Raw genomic sequence first — 14,674 nt, 5'->3', positions numbered from 1 at the left:
CCCTGAGTGTCAAGGGCCAGGAAGGTAAACCCTAGGTTCAGTGAGACACCTCCCCTTGTGACTCTGGCAATCAGGATCCAGGCTTCCTGTGGTGCTGGCAGTGTGGACACAGGCTCCCCGGGGTGCACTGGGGACCCAGGGTTTTTGTGGTACTGGTGATGAGAGTGCAGGTTCCCAGGGTAGATGATGGCAGTTTCTAGACTGAGTGCAGAGAAGAGAGTAACCTCACTCGGCCCTGCTCCTACCTTACACTTCCTGATCCAGAAACAAGACCTAGCAAATGGCAGGAGAAATGACTTTGTTCCAGATGGTGGCTTTCACGGAGGCCACGCCCCTCCCAGACATCTTTGATGTTTTTTCATATCCTGGATGGATTGGAGAAGCTGGTAGAGATGCTGTCTACCGGCCCCAGACCAGCACGGGGAGGTACCCATGCCTAGAGAATGGGTGAGTGGGGAAGTCAGAGACACAGATGGACCCAGCATCCCAGCTCTATGCAAGAGGGGCAACATCCTCTGGGAATTTTCTCCCCTGTCTGGACCCCAAATTCATCCAAAGAAATCACTTAAAGTGGTCCTAAGTGGTAGGGGACAGAACAAAGGACAAAGTCCTTCAGAGAAAAAAAAATGTGGTATCATCCAGGTGACATTAGCACACAACTGACAGAAATACCTGAGGCCAGAGAAGCTGAAGCTGACAGCTTTTGTTGGTGTCAACTTGGTGACACCTGGAATTAACTAAAACTCATGTGGCTGGGCGTACTTGTGGGGGAATTTTTTCTTGGATGAATCATTTGAAGTGGGAAGACCCACCTTTAATCTGGACCACACCTTCTGCTGGCATCCTATGTAAAGGACATGGAAGGAGGAAGCTTGCTCTCTTTACCTGCTTGCCATCACTCTGGCTGTCAAGTCAATTCCTTTACTGGTATTAGAGCCGGCTTCTTTAGACTTCCAGTGTTTATTGAAGACCAGCTGAGACATCCAGCCTTGTGGACTGAGCAGCAACTGGATTCTTGCACTTTCTGTTGGTAGACAGTCATTGTTGGACTAGACAGAAAACAGCTACTCCAATAAATCCCATATATATGTGGAACCCTGAGTAATACAGGCTGCTGAGACATGGTGGTGACTCGGTGACTAATTAGGGACACCTGATGTCTCCATTTTCAGACACCCAGATCATCTGAGGGTATGATACCCATCCAGTATCATACAGCTATAGATACAGCTAAAGAAAATTCCATGGTTGTTACAGAGAAGGGATCACTAGGCTCCTGAAGGGGGTCCTGTTCAAAGAAACAGACCTGGAGTAAACCCCAGAGATCTCAACAGGGGGATAGGGGATTGCAGAGCTCATACTAACTAAGGGACCAGGGGAGCAGCAAGAGCTGAGTTTTAGCTCTTTCAATGAGACGGACTATGTGAAAACTCAGACCCCCACATTAAAAATGTGCTGTTGTGACTTCTCTGATCCCGGTGTTTGTGTCTCCTCAAGGTTCACACACTGACACCGGTCCCCAGTGTAACCGTATGAGGTGGGGACCTTTGAGAGGCCATTGGGCAGAGTCCTCAGGATGTCATCTACTGTTCTGTTTCTCCCCGCAACTGCATGGGGACAGAGCTAGTGACTTGGTCTGTGAAACCCTGGCCACAAGACCCTGACCCTAGCCAGTCTCAGATGTGCAAACAGTGCCCTCATGCTGACCACTGTCCACTTTATGGTTCTTGTTCTCAAAGCCCTGTGGACTGAGCTGGTCAGCCAGGAAGGAGTTCATTCACATGTCATGCTCCAAGAGCAGGTCATCCCTGGAGCCCCTAAACCATGTTTGCTTGATTGGTGGAACCCTTGACTGGTTTCCTGTGTTTTTAATTAAAATCTATTTACATTGTTTCCTCCCTCCATCTCGCCCCTCCAGTCCTCCCCACTCACACCTGTGTTTTCTCTCAGGTTCATGAGCGACCTCCATTTCTTTTGTTGGATATAGATAGGAGATAGACACACACACACACACACACACACACACCCTTTATACAGCCTGAGTTGGATCCCTACTTTCTGTCCTTTTTGTTTAATAATTGAAAGTAGATTTTTTTCATACACTATATTTTGATCCCCCAACTCCTCCCAGATCCCCCGCCTCTCCACTCACCCAAATCCACACCCTTTCTTTCTCCCTGTCATTAGAAAACAAACAAGAAACTAAAACAAAATAAAAAACCCAATAAGATAAAACAAACTTTTTAAAAGCCAAATAAAAAGCACAAGAAACACACACAGAAGATGAGGAGACAGACACTTGCACACACAGAAATCCCATGAAAATGCAAAATCTGAAACTATAATATATAATTCTTCTAGTTTCTTAAAAAAACAACATCACAATATATGTATTCAAGTTAGGCTGCTGCCTACTTTGTTATCTTCGCTTTCTACTTTAATAAACTGTGTTTATAGGTGTCATTAGATTTTGTCCCTGTGAGTATCATTCAGTCAACAAAAGATTCAGGCACCAGCCCCATTCATAGAACAACCCATTAGGTCACGATACTTTTCCCTCTCCTCCTCCAGTCTCCATGTCTACCTCTTCCTCCCACGGTTACTACTAGTTGGCTAACAGTAAATGCAGTAAGGAACCATAATGAGGGTGCATCTCCTACTCAAGCCATCAACATCTGGGTCCATGGGTCACCTAATCTAGCCCTCTATGTGTTTTAAGGCACATGTTGACCACTGTGCCTCCTGGGACCCTGGACTTTGGCTGTTTGCAGACTTTGCCCTGCCCGGGGCCAGCCAGGCTGTGGGTCAGCATGGCTGGCTGCATCTTGCTGCTCCGGGGCCTCATTCTCACCTTCATCCTTACCCTTGTGCTGCACCGGGTGGAGCTTTCAGGTAGGCACTTGATGTTTTATTCTTTTAAAAACATTTTCTTAAAGCTGGTGTCTCTTTCTATAGCCCAAGTTGGTCTGGAACTCACTGTGTAGTTCAGGCTAGCTTCAACCCTTAGCAATTCTCCTGCCTCAGTCTCCCAAGCACTAGGACTACAGGAATGAACCACCAGACTGAGCCATCTCATCCTTGTTGCAGCCCCAGTGGTTCTGTAGATGATATTGTCTTTAGGGGCCTAAAGGACAAGCTACATTCTCATTCTCCCTCCTGAAAGTCGGTGTGGATCTCATTGCCATGTGGTAAGAGCTTCTAAAAGGGATAGGGACCTATTGGGCCATGGACAACCTAAGTTGTGTGGTACAAGACTGGCTGGGCACCCCTTAGCCAAAGCTGGGCTGCAGCCTGTTCGTCTAGACGTCAGGGATGTTCTTTGCCGAAGGACTGCTAGGGACAGTTAGCCTCAGCCTTGATCCACATGGCTCTTTCCACGCTGGAGCATCTAAGCCTTCCATCCCAGCCTCTGAGTCTCTTCTGTGCCCTCTGTCTATCTATGTCCTCCTCTCCCTGACCCCTGACTGCAACCCATGGCTCCTTGGCCCAGCTATGGTTCCAGGCCACCAGTCTTTACTCTCTCTGACTTCTGCACTCCTTCCATCCACACCTCACATTCCTAGTCACTGTTCACTTCATATGTAACAGTTTGTTCAATGCCAACTCCCTGTGAGGGTGGAGCCCACATGGACAAGTCCTGTCTGCTGGCTCTCAGTGCTGGCCCGAGCCCCAGAGCATGACCAAAGTTCTCAGAAAAATCACTGTTGTCAGGGTGAGCTGCTGAGCCTGAGAGTTTTGTGATCCACATGTGCCATGATTTTAGCCAAATGTGATTTCTTGGTACCTTGCACATTGGTGTGGACAAAAATAACCAGACAGCTTGCATACCTGCCCTCCCTTGTAGACAGGGGCTGTGAGCTGAGTGCTTCTGGTGTGTAGGGCTGTGTCTCTAAGCCCTGGGGTGACATCAGTGTTCCTGGGGTGGATACAGCCATCCTACCACCATGCATCTCAGTGCATCTCTGAGGAAATTGTCCTCTCCTCTGACCACTGCCCAAAGTACCCAAGGTGGCAGCATGGTGAGGTAGTACTCCGAGGTCAGTACTCTACTGTGAATGGGCAGGAAGGAAAACCCTGTAGGTCTGAACTCTGTCTGAGCGAGCTCACCTGAGTCCACCCTCATGCAAAATGCTCCAGAACTGTCTGTCTCAGCCTGCCTGCTCAGGACTCCTTCCTACCATGGAGAGGCCACTCAGTCCCTGCATTCGTATAAATGATGTTCACATATGGACACTCTCCACTCTCCAGGAAGCACTTACCTAATGTGTCTGTCCACGGGTGTTGCATTTTTGCAACACCGAGATTGGAAAATACCAGTATAGTTAATGCTGAAGCAAATGATGGTGTGCCTGTCCTATATCCTCTTGCTTCTACATGGACACTCACCTACTGTGGTGGACTGAGCAGACCTCTATTTTATATCCATAAAATGCCAGTGTGTCTGCCCAACTCATAAGGACCATCTGCTTCTCCCAACAGAAAGTACATGCCCAACATAGGAATGACTCACTGGCCCTGAAGACGGGCACAGCCCAGACCCTGCTGATCAGTAGGGAATAGCACGTGTCTGCTGAGGCACCGTGTGAGAGGGGGCTTCTGCTCACACTGCTGCATCCCTCTGTAGTGTTTCTTCCAGCCTCAGAGGCAAACAAAGTTCTGGTGAGATGGAGACGTGCCGGTTCTTATCTTCTGGAGGAAATTTTCCAGGGCAACTTGGAAAAGGAATGCTATGAGGAAATCTGCAACTATGAGGAAGCAAGAGAAGTTTTTGAAAATGACGTCATGACTGTATGTGAGCCTCGTGAGCCCCGCAACCCCCCCCCAGCAGTGCATGCATGCTTTCTAACTGTTCAGGCCCAGCTGTCTCAGAGGACAGGTTTAATTAGCCTAATTCCTTATGGAGGGGTTGGTATGAGCCTGAATTCCCAGATGAGGAGCCAAATTTAGAGGTAGGAGCAAACTGGCCTCAGCAACAGGTGGGATCATACTCTAGAGTCCTTCTGGTCCAGCTCCCTAGCTGGGAAAACCTGCACATCTTACCATAACCAAATCACCAAACTCCACTGTTTGCACATGTTGGGAGAATTTTAGAAAGGCAAACCTCTTCCCTTATATGCACGTGTACACACAGGTACACACACACACACACACAAAATTTGCCATGATCCACACTCTGGATTAGGTAAGTCCTTTTTTCACACATGTGTATACACTAACAATCAGGTAAGCATTTGGCATTTTTAATTACTCATAAGATTATTGGAAGACAGAAGGAGGGAGCTAAAACTTAAGGGACAGTAACTATTTTGGGTTAAATACTTCAGAATGCAGTTGTAAAATATTTAATAACAATTTCCCAGGCTGGGGTGTGGCATGGTGGTAGAGCGCTTGTCTAGAATGTAATTCTGGTTCAATCTCTAGCATTGCATTAGTTTTACATATTAATGTAGCAATATTTAAAAATGGTTGTGAATAAACATTGGCTTCTTTTTTTAAAGATTTTATTTATTATGTATACAGTGTTCTGGTATGTTTACACCAGATCTCATTACAGATGGTAGTGAGCCACCATGTGGTTGCTGGGAATTGAACTCAGGACTTCTGGAAGAGCAGTCGGTGCTCTTAACCTCTGAGCCATCTCTCCAGCCCCTTTTTTTGTTTTTGTTTTTGTTTTTTTAACATTGACTTCTTATCCATAGAATGTTTATATATTTTTATTATAGTTTCTTAAAGACTCACAGGATGCAGAGAATCCTTCTCAAACTGTACATCTGTCATTTGATGAAAGCAATGGAAGTTTTTTAAGTAGCCCACCCTAAATTTCAATTTGCTGACTTCCTGAGTGAGAGGGAAAGCCACTGTGACATCATCCACACATCTTTAGGAAGTCTGAGTGTGGCTTGGGGACACATCACAGGTCTGAAGAGCTCATTTGGACATCCCACTCCAGCCTCCCCCATGGACCTTTACAATTATAACAGCTTACTTCTATAAAGGAGATGGGGATTTCAGACAATTGCCAGGCATTTCTGTAGAGTGAGGTAGAAAGCAGACAGGAAGGAGGTGCTGTAGCTTTGTGTCCTCACACACAATATCCTTCCTCCCTGTGAGACATGGTAAGTAACCTGGTGTAGAATATTCCACTCCTGCTCAGTGTAAAGAGTCTGTTAAATCACACACAAAAATTTCACATCCTCTGGGTGAGTGAGTGAAACCCATGTTTTCTTACCCTTGAGTCCATCCACAGTAGACAAAATACAGAAAGCGTCCATGGTAGACGGAATACAGAAAGCAACCATGGTGATCTTCTCACCTTTTGCCTTGGCAGGAAGAATTCTGGAGACAGTACAGGGGTAAGTGCTTTCTCAGCTCTCTGTCCTAAGTTAAGGCTCAGGGCAGTCTCCTCTGGTGCCCACAGATTCTCATCCTAAACCTCTGGCTCCTGGGACCTGCTGTCTGCCCAGGGAAGTGCACTGGTCCCAAGGCTCAGACTGCAGGACCACAATGAGGCCTCTGGTTTCCTTGTGCTAATGTCTGGGAGTTCCTAGGCAGCTGGGGCTCAGGTAACAGACAGGAGCCCTTCCCCACCTCATAACTCTTCCTACTTCTGTGAAAGGGCATGCTGTAGGCCAGAAGATGGATCAGATTTGAGAGAACTGTAGCTGTAACCCAGATGTGTGCCTTGGAGTCTGCTCTGTAGGCTCTCTTCAGGAGGAGTATGGGGTGGGCTATCCTCAGGTGTGTGGGGTGGGCTATCCTCAGGTGTGTGGGGTGGGCTATCCTCAGGTGTGTGGGGTGAGCTATCCTCAGGAGGATTGTGGGGTGGGCTATCCTCAGGTGTGTGGGGTGGGCTATCTCAGGTGTGTGGGGTGAGCTATCCTCAGGAAGATTGTGGGGTGGGCTATCCTCAGGTGTGAGGGGTGGGCTATCCTCAGGTGTGTGGGGTGGGCTATCCTCAAGTATGTGGGGTGGGCTATCCTCAGGTGTGTGGGGTGAGCTATCCTCAGGAGGATTGTGGGGTGGGCTATCCTCAGGTGTGTGGGGTGGGCTATCCTCAGGTGTGAGGGGTGGGCTATCCTCAGGAGGATTGTGGGGTGGCATAGTGGGTAGGTAGAAGCAAGGACACACTTTGAAATGAATAGAAGATCCTGGGGTGCAGAGATTGAGGTCTGGGGACACGTTACACCCAGTGGGTCAGGAAGCACCTGGAACCTGTTCTCCTCTTCCCTAGTGGAGAAAGCTTAGGATGGACCTGTCTCAAGGAGTCCACAGTGGAGTCTCAGAGGCCCTTCTGCCTCCACAGGTGGCTCTCCGTGTATCTCCCAGCCCTGCCTCAACAACGGGACATGCAAGGACCACATCCGTCATTACAGCTGCATGTGCCCCCCTGGCTACGAGGGCAAGAACTGTGCAATGGGTGAGGCACCATCCACGACAGGGCTTGCTGGGAGACAGAGCAGCTCGCTCAGGCAGAAAAGGGTTCCCTGGGGACCTTGATACGCTCATTGCAGGGGACTTCGTGGCTCCCCTATCCTACCTCACCCCAGATATCATGCCACAGGTGCTGGCTGAATTCTGTGACCCACTGTCCACCCCTAGCCCTTTTGAAATTTTCATAGCATAGGGTCTTCTTTCCTCCCCTTTCCCAACCAACCCCCCAATCCATAATCTGCACACTAGTTGGGAGGGGTGCACACAGATGTGTCTGACTAACATGCTGGTCAGGAATACTCTAAAGAGAGAAAAACCTAGGCAAAACTTTTTAAGTAGTCTCCCTCCCCACCCCCCACTTTAAGCTACAGAATTTGAATGTAGGGTTTCACACACGCAGGCACACTCTCCTGCTGAGCTACGTCTTCAGGCCTTTTTACTTTCTATTTTTGATCAGGCACTCAATATATTCCCTGATCTGGTCTTGAACTTGCATGGGGCTAGAGAGGTGGCTTGGAGGTTAAGAGGATGGGCTACTCTTCCAGGCTTGATTCCCAGCACCACCCACATGGCAACTCACAACCTTCTGTAACTCCAGACCCAGGGGGACCTAATGCTCTCTCTGGCCTCTGTGGCACTGCACCCGTACAGTACACAGACACATATAGGCAAAACACCCCTCTATATAAAACACCCCTCTACATAAAAAATAAAAATAAAGGAACTTGCCATATAGTCCAGGCAGGCCTTGAACTTATGGTCTTCTGCCCTCAGACTTCAGAGTAACTATGATAAGCAGACCTGTACCACCAGGCTAAGAATAGTCCTTAAATACCAGAGCAAATGACCTCACAGGGCCAAGGGAATAGGTTCCTGCTCATTGTCAACTACAGAAACAAACACATGTAACTATTTGTGTGTCTCGGTAGCTTAGAACCAGTTCTCTGGGGGAAAAGGTTCATTAGCCCAGACCTTTGCTCTCAACTCCAGCTTCCCACTCCATCACCTCCCTGGTGATGCTTTACAGTATCCCACTTAGACTTCAGCCCCACCTCAGCAGCTCAGCTGCCTACCGGGCTCTGACCCCCTCCTGGTCCCATTTCTGCTCTTTGAAGGAACAATCCAAAGACAGCAGCTTTTTCAGTGGGAAAGGAAACAGCTAGGGACATAGATGAGACCCCAGTAAGGTGTCCAGGACTGGGCAACTCCTTCTGATGTCAAACACAGGTGTCATCTCACTGCGTCTCCATGGACATACCTGAGACACTTGAGTGTGGGAAGCTTTACCTGAAAACTGGCAAGCTGGACAGGATGAGGACTGTGGTGTATCTCCATGTTTATATTTTCTTTGTACGTGTAACATACAAGAAACACTAGGACTGGTGAGCCAGACCCACGCATGAGCAGATGACGACATCGGCCGTTCCACATCAGCATGGTTGCTTTTTGCTTTTTTCTTCCTTTTCAGCTAAAAATGAATGTCACCTAGAGAGGACAGATGGGTGCCAGCACTTCTGCCATCCAGGGCAGTCATCCTACATGTGCAGCTGTGCAAAGGGCTACAAGCTGGGCAAGGACCACAAGTCATGCAATCCAAGTGGTGAGTTTTTACAGAGGTAGGCCATCTCACCCTCCATGCCCCCTTCCTCCTGCCATCATGTTCACAGGTCAGATGGAGTGCTGTGGCTAGCGGGATGCAATTGCCTACTCGGGGTTCTGGCCTCAACATTAGAGCAACCGCTGTGCCAGAAGTGCTTTGTGTCAGGAGGCCTGTTATTCTATTGCCAAATTCCCCCCTAAATAAGCCTGGGAGCAGGCAGTGCAGCTTCACCTTGCTCCCCATGGCCACCATGACCTGTGTCTACCGGCATTCAGATGAGACTTCTGGCTAGCGTCACTGTAGACACCACATCCATTTGGAAAACACTGACTTTCTTCTTTGTTGCCATCACAAATGAAGACAAATGCGCCTGTGGGGCCCTGACTTCCAAAGACATCAAGACACCAGAAAGAAGCGGCCCGTGTCTACCTAGCTTCCCATGGCAGGTAACAGCATTCCATAACAGCTTTTGTTTTGTTGCAAACTTCATCTGTCACTTCCATTTTCTTGCCAAAAACTGGTGATGACCAAGTGAATTGGAAACAAACTCTTCACTGGGCTGCATGGGCCCTTGTGGAGCACAAACTCAGCTCTCTGCAGCATTTGCTCCACATTAGAAGTGTGCATTGGTTACAGCCACCAGGCTACACCATGTAGCCAATAGCCAATCTCTCTATTTGTGCCTAGTGCCACAACCCACCCCATGGGGACATGGTTATTTGTGCACGGCTTCTGATCAACCTAAGAGTTAAGTTAGCTCCATCATCCTGCCCTCCCCTAACAGTTCTGAGTCAGCTCCATCATCCTGCCTGCACCTAACAGTTCTGACTCAGCTTGGTTGATTTTCTCCTCAGTATGGAACATAGATCATGTTTATTTTTCTGCCTGGTGATTATTGACGAGTTGCAGACCTTGAGAGCTCTAACTCTCATTCGCTACAGAAAGCCTTGTGCTCTATAAACATGTTTGAATGATGCTCTGAAACGTGGTTAAGATACCTGGAAACAGCTTAATCCACTTGCTCCTTGCTTTTGGACTTTGCTGGGGAAGGCCAGTGCAGTGTTCTGAGTCAGTTGCTTCCCCTACAGACACAAGACCCTTCTGTGTTCTACCAAATGCTTGGCCATCTTTTCAACTGGCTGGCATAGCACACTCTTTCAGCCTTCATCAGCCCCAGAACTGTCCCCTCTGGCCCCATAGGGTAAGCTTCCCTGGCCTTAAGAAGTTTCCCTTCACAAATGCATATGCTCATCGTGACTACTGAAAACTGGCAGAGCCTGCAGCTCCCCGAAGTCCTCAACTTTAGGATCCATCCTACAACTGCAGCCACTGTGTCTCCCGGAGCTCTCCACCCCCTTGCCACTCTGTGGGCTCTGCCTGCTTACCCATCCTGGCCTGCGCCATGCAAACTCAGACATCGCAAAAGCTCTGGCCCTGAAAGATCGTGACCCTGGTGACCAGCCCTTCAATTCTGTCTTTTCCTTGTTCTGGGTGGAGGAAAAATCAGACAGCCCTTACTCTTCCTTGGCCAAGAAGTTTCCTCTGAACCTTGGCTGAGGTGTCAGAGTGCTGGTAGCTGTAGAAGAGGCAGTGGGGTGGAGACACTGACTGACTTGTCCCTGGTACCCCAGTCTGCCACTCAGCTTTAATGTTCCCTCATCTTACACTGGCTACTAACAGCCATTTTCTGCTTTTTCAAAGGTCAAGTTAACAAATTCCAAAGGAAAGGAATTCTGTGGTGGTGTTTTAATACAGGAAGACTTTGTGTTGACAACGGCAAAGTGTTCATTACTACACAACAATATTAGTGTAAAAGCAAGTAAGTATTTCTTTCATGAATTGTATAAGATCTCATTATAAATAAAAGGAATAACCCAACAGGAATGAAATGGAAAATTTTCAACTAGAAATTCTGTTTCTAAAACAAGATATGAAATAGCTTCAGTAATACCAAGGTAGCTAAAAAATCACATGCATACACAAAACAAGACATAACTAGTAGAATGTGGACCCAGCAAGCCAGTGCTAAGTAGCATTCAGTCCAGGACATATCACAGCAGTAGAGCAACCACCTGGACATGGAGGGCTGGCTGAGGGCCAGAGGAGCTGGGTTCAAATCCCTCCTTCCTATAATCCTGGGCTGCAACCCTGTCTCATCTCGGGACGTATCTGTAGCCTCATTTTCCATCTCTAAAACCTGGACAGTCATTTCTCCCCACTGGGAAGTTCCTATCATCAGCTACGGGCGTGCTTAACAGGAAGTGTGAGCCTTGAAGTGAGCATGTCTCACTCTTTAAAGGGTTAAAGAGTGTTGTGTACAAACAAGTAGCTGAGACTCATCCTGAAAGAGCTAAATGCCTGATGAGAAGTCCTGAACGGCCATGTTCACACTGGCCTGGAGATGCTTCTTTTCACTGTCTCCTGTTTTCTCACAATCCCTCATGTGGTACTGTACTCCAGGATAAAACTTTGACTTTTTTAGAGGTCAGTGTAAAGTGGCCGAGGATGTGATTTGACCTAGCCCATTCTATGATCTGAATCTAAGACCCGGAAGGGCCGGGTGTTGGTGGCGCACGCCTTCAATCCCAGCACTCAGGAGGCAGAGGCAGGAGGATCTCTGTGAGTTCGAGGCCAGCCTGGTCTCCAGAGCAAGTGCCAGGATAGGCTCCAAAGCTATACAGAGAAACCCTGTCTTGAGAAACAAAAAAGAAAGAAAGAAAGAAAGAAAGAAAGAAAGAAAGAAAGAAAGAAAGGAAGGAAGGAAGGAAGGAAGGAAGGAAGGAAGGAAGGAAGGGAGAGAGAGAGAGAGAGAAAGAAAGAAAGAAAGAAAGAAAGAAAGAAAGAAAGAAAGAAAGAAAGAAAGAAAGAAAGAAAGAAAGCAAGCAAGCCCCGGAAGAACGCTGCCTCTGCCCGGAAGGGTTTCACTGAGATCAGCTCCTGGAGGCTAGCTAGCTGTTGTGCCCTTGAAAACAAGACTTTGTAAGTTGGTTTGTTGCTCCTGGTTTCAGATGCTGGCTGGAGGATTGGGGTCAGGAGTACTCATGTGCACATGCGCTATGATGAGGAGTCGGGAGAGAACGACCTATCTCTGCTGGAGCTTGAGAAGCCTGTGCAGTGTCCCGACTCCGGGCTCCCTGTCTGTGTCCCGGAGAGGGACTTTGCAGAGCGTGTCCTCATCCCTGAGACACTGGGTCTCCTCAGTGGATGGACACCCAATGGCACAAGCCTGGATGCCACACCGACGGTGATTCCAGTCACACATGCAGATAGGGAAGAATGTGGACAGACGCTGAATGTGACCGTCACAACCAGAACAAGCTGTGAGAAGGCCATCGTGGTGACTGGGCCTTGGATGGAGGGAAGTGTGGTGACCCGAAAACACAAGGGGACCTGGTTCCTCACAGGGATCCTAGGTTCGACACCACCACCAGGGCAGTCGCACGTGCTCCTCACCACAGTTCCAAGATACTCAATGTGGTTTAAACAGATTATGAAGTAACTGCAGTCCAACAACATGGCTACAAGATGGTCAGGTCCTGCCACAGTTACCATTGGAAAACAATGTCTCTTTCCTTGGAACTTTATAGTTTTCTTTGAGAATTTCATACATACAATGAAATATGACCACATCCATGCACCATTTCCCTTCTCCTGCTTGCCTTATATGCCCCTCAACACGTCCCTCCCATGTGTCATTTGTTGATAACCCGGTAAGTTCTGTTAGTGCTACCTCAAGTGCACATACGTAACGATGAGTTGGGGGAGCACCTCACTGCTGTAGCTAGAGAAGCTGGCTCCAGCTACCTACGGCGTACTGTGGGGCCATCCACTGGAGCGCCCTCAGAAACAAATGATTTTCCCTCCCCCAGCAGCTATCAACTGCCAACAGCTCCTCAGTAAGGAGTGGGACACAGAGTGCACGCCAACCCAGCCCATCCATGCCAGCATCTTGTCTGGCCTGACCTTGTGCAGCCTTGACAGGTCACCACAGCGGCTGTGGGTCTGTAAGTGAAATCATGCTATGTCCAGCAGACAGCATCTCACGCCACCCGGCCCCACTTTTCAGCTGGTATGTTCTTCCCGCTTCTCTTTCACAAAGATCCCTGGGTGTTGGTAGAGGAGGAGGTGAGGGTGCAAGGTGATGGGTAGAGCTAAGATGTTTCACTTCCGACTGGACAGTCTCTTGTTCCCCAGCACCTGAACCAATCATGCATCTTTGCATTGATTTTCGCCTGTTATAAAAAGGTGATTCTCCTGCCAAGTTGGAGAAGAGTCCAGATCTATAGGTATAAACACAAATATTTAGAACATGATTTTTAGCACAGCTGTTTAACAAGGTAACAACAGCAGCTTCTACCCTAGAGCCTATGACCAGCCCAGCCATGAGCTTTTCACCAGGATTATAGTTCCAAGCATAAAATTCCTCCTGTGGAACAGGCCTCAAATTCAACCGGAAAGCAGTTATCTCCATAATAGCTATGCCATAATTGCACCAGGGGACACATCTTGCCTGCATGTCAGTATTGTAGATTCAGGGTCCAGCATTGGGCCCCAATGCCTTTGTCTACCCTGCAGCTGACACAGTGTATTCTAGCACAATTAAAGTTAGCTGGAAGGGAGAGTTTCCTTGGTAATGTTTATCTAAGGCCTTAAGGGGGAAAACATAGGGTGTGTTAAATAAAATCAATGTCAGGCATAAACCAGCTGAGTTACTTAGTGGAAACTGAGTGGTGAGGGGCTGTGAACACAGGTGGTTGTGTCACTCTTGGTCCAACACACACTAGAGCAGACATCTCCAGAACAGAGGTGTTCCAGAATTACCAGTGAGACAAAAAGACAGGCTAACTCTAATTGTGCATGGTTCACTGCTGGGGAGAGAGAAGCAGGACAACATAGGCCTCTTCATAAGGCTATTCCTAGACACTCTGGGTGAAGAAAAACCCCTCGGCAGGTTCCAGGGAGTGCTAGAGCCTCTCAGCTCAGCCATGTGGTCAGTGAGGCTGTGCCTGGGTACCCTCATCTCTGAGAGGAGTGTGGCTATGATGATGTGTCTCTGCCTTTAGTCCCAGGACTTAAGAGGCTAAGACAAGAAGGTCTCACATTTGGAGACAGCCTGGGCAGCAGAATAAGACCTTATCTCAAAACACAAATCTAAGAGGTTAGACCAGTGTACACCTAGGCAAGGATGAGGTGTGAGCATTTGATGCTGATATAAACTAGCCACAAGGACAGATGGGTCTGTGTGCCCACAAACCACAGCTTCACACATAGGACTTGAGACAGCACACAAAATGCTACACGGAGCCGGGCGTTGGTGGCACATGCCTTTAATCCCAGCACTTGGGAGGCAGAGGCAGGCGGATCTCTGTGAGTTCAAGGCCAGCCTGATCTCCACAGCAAGTGCCAGGATAGGCTCCAAAGCTACACAGAGAAACCCTGTCTTGAAAAAACAAACAAAACAAAACAACAACAACAACAACAAAAAAGCTACATGGGGGTTATCTCTTTATCTAATAGTTCAACTATTTATCACTTTAAACCATCAGTGTTTGACTTGGGATGTCACTGTTTAATAAACTACCTGTGGACGCCTGAAGTTTTGATTGTGTTGCTGCTAAACCTGGAAGAATGGACTTCAGGATG

General features: G+C 48.1%; 1 protein-coding gene across 1 annotated transcript; it reads left to right on the top strand.

Annotated features, from left to right (window-relative positions):
- The first annotated feature begins 2,810 nt into the window (after positions 1–2,810).
- On the top strand, positions 2,811–13,561 carry Proz (protein Z, vitamin K dependent plasma glycoprotein). Its single transcript, XM_027387824.2, has 8 exons — positions 2,811–2,892; positions 4,625–4,788; positions 6,329–6,353; positions 7,304–7,417; positions 8,900–9,031; positions 9,392–9,477; positions 10,733–10,850; positions 12,040–13,561. Exons 1-8 carry the CDS (start codon positions 2,811–2,813, stop codon positions 12,528–12,530), a joined length of 1,212 nt encoding a protein of 403 aa, XP_027243625.2. The 3' UTR covers positions 12,531–13,561.
- Positions 13,562–14,674: the final 1,113 nt, after the last annotated feature.

Source organism: Cricetulus griseus (assembly GCF_003668045.3).
Source record: "Cricetulus griseus strain 17A/GY chromosome 1 unlocalized genomic scaffold, alternate assembly CriGri-PICRH-1.0 chr1_1, whole genome shotgun sequence".
Taxonomy (NCBI): domain Eukaryota; kingdom Metazoa; phylum Chordata; class Mammalia; order Rodentia; family Cricetidae; genus Cricetulus; species Cricetulus griseus.
The sequence above is the reverse complement of the archived record's forward strand: the minus strand, read 5'-3'. Positions and strand labels throughout refer to the sequence as shown.

Bases quoted from the DNA above. Each gene is read 5' to 3' on its own strand.
- Proz (XM_027387824.2), top strand. From the start codon at position 2,811: ATGGCTGGCTGCATCTTGCTGCTCCGGGGCCTCATTCTCACCTTCATC. The intron at 7,418-8,899 runs GTGAGGCACCAT...CTTCCTTTTCAG, and splicing joins GGGCAAGAACTGTGCAATGG to CTAAAAATGAATGTCACCTA. The intron at 9,478-10,732 runs GTAACAGCATTC...GCTTTTTCAAAG, and splicing joins TACCTAGCTTCCCATGGCAG to GTCAAGTTAACAAATTCCAA.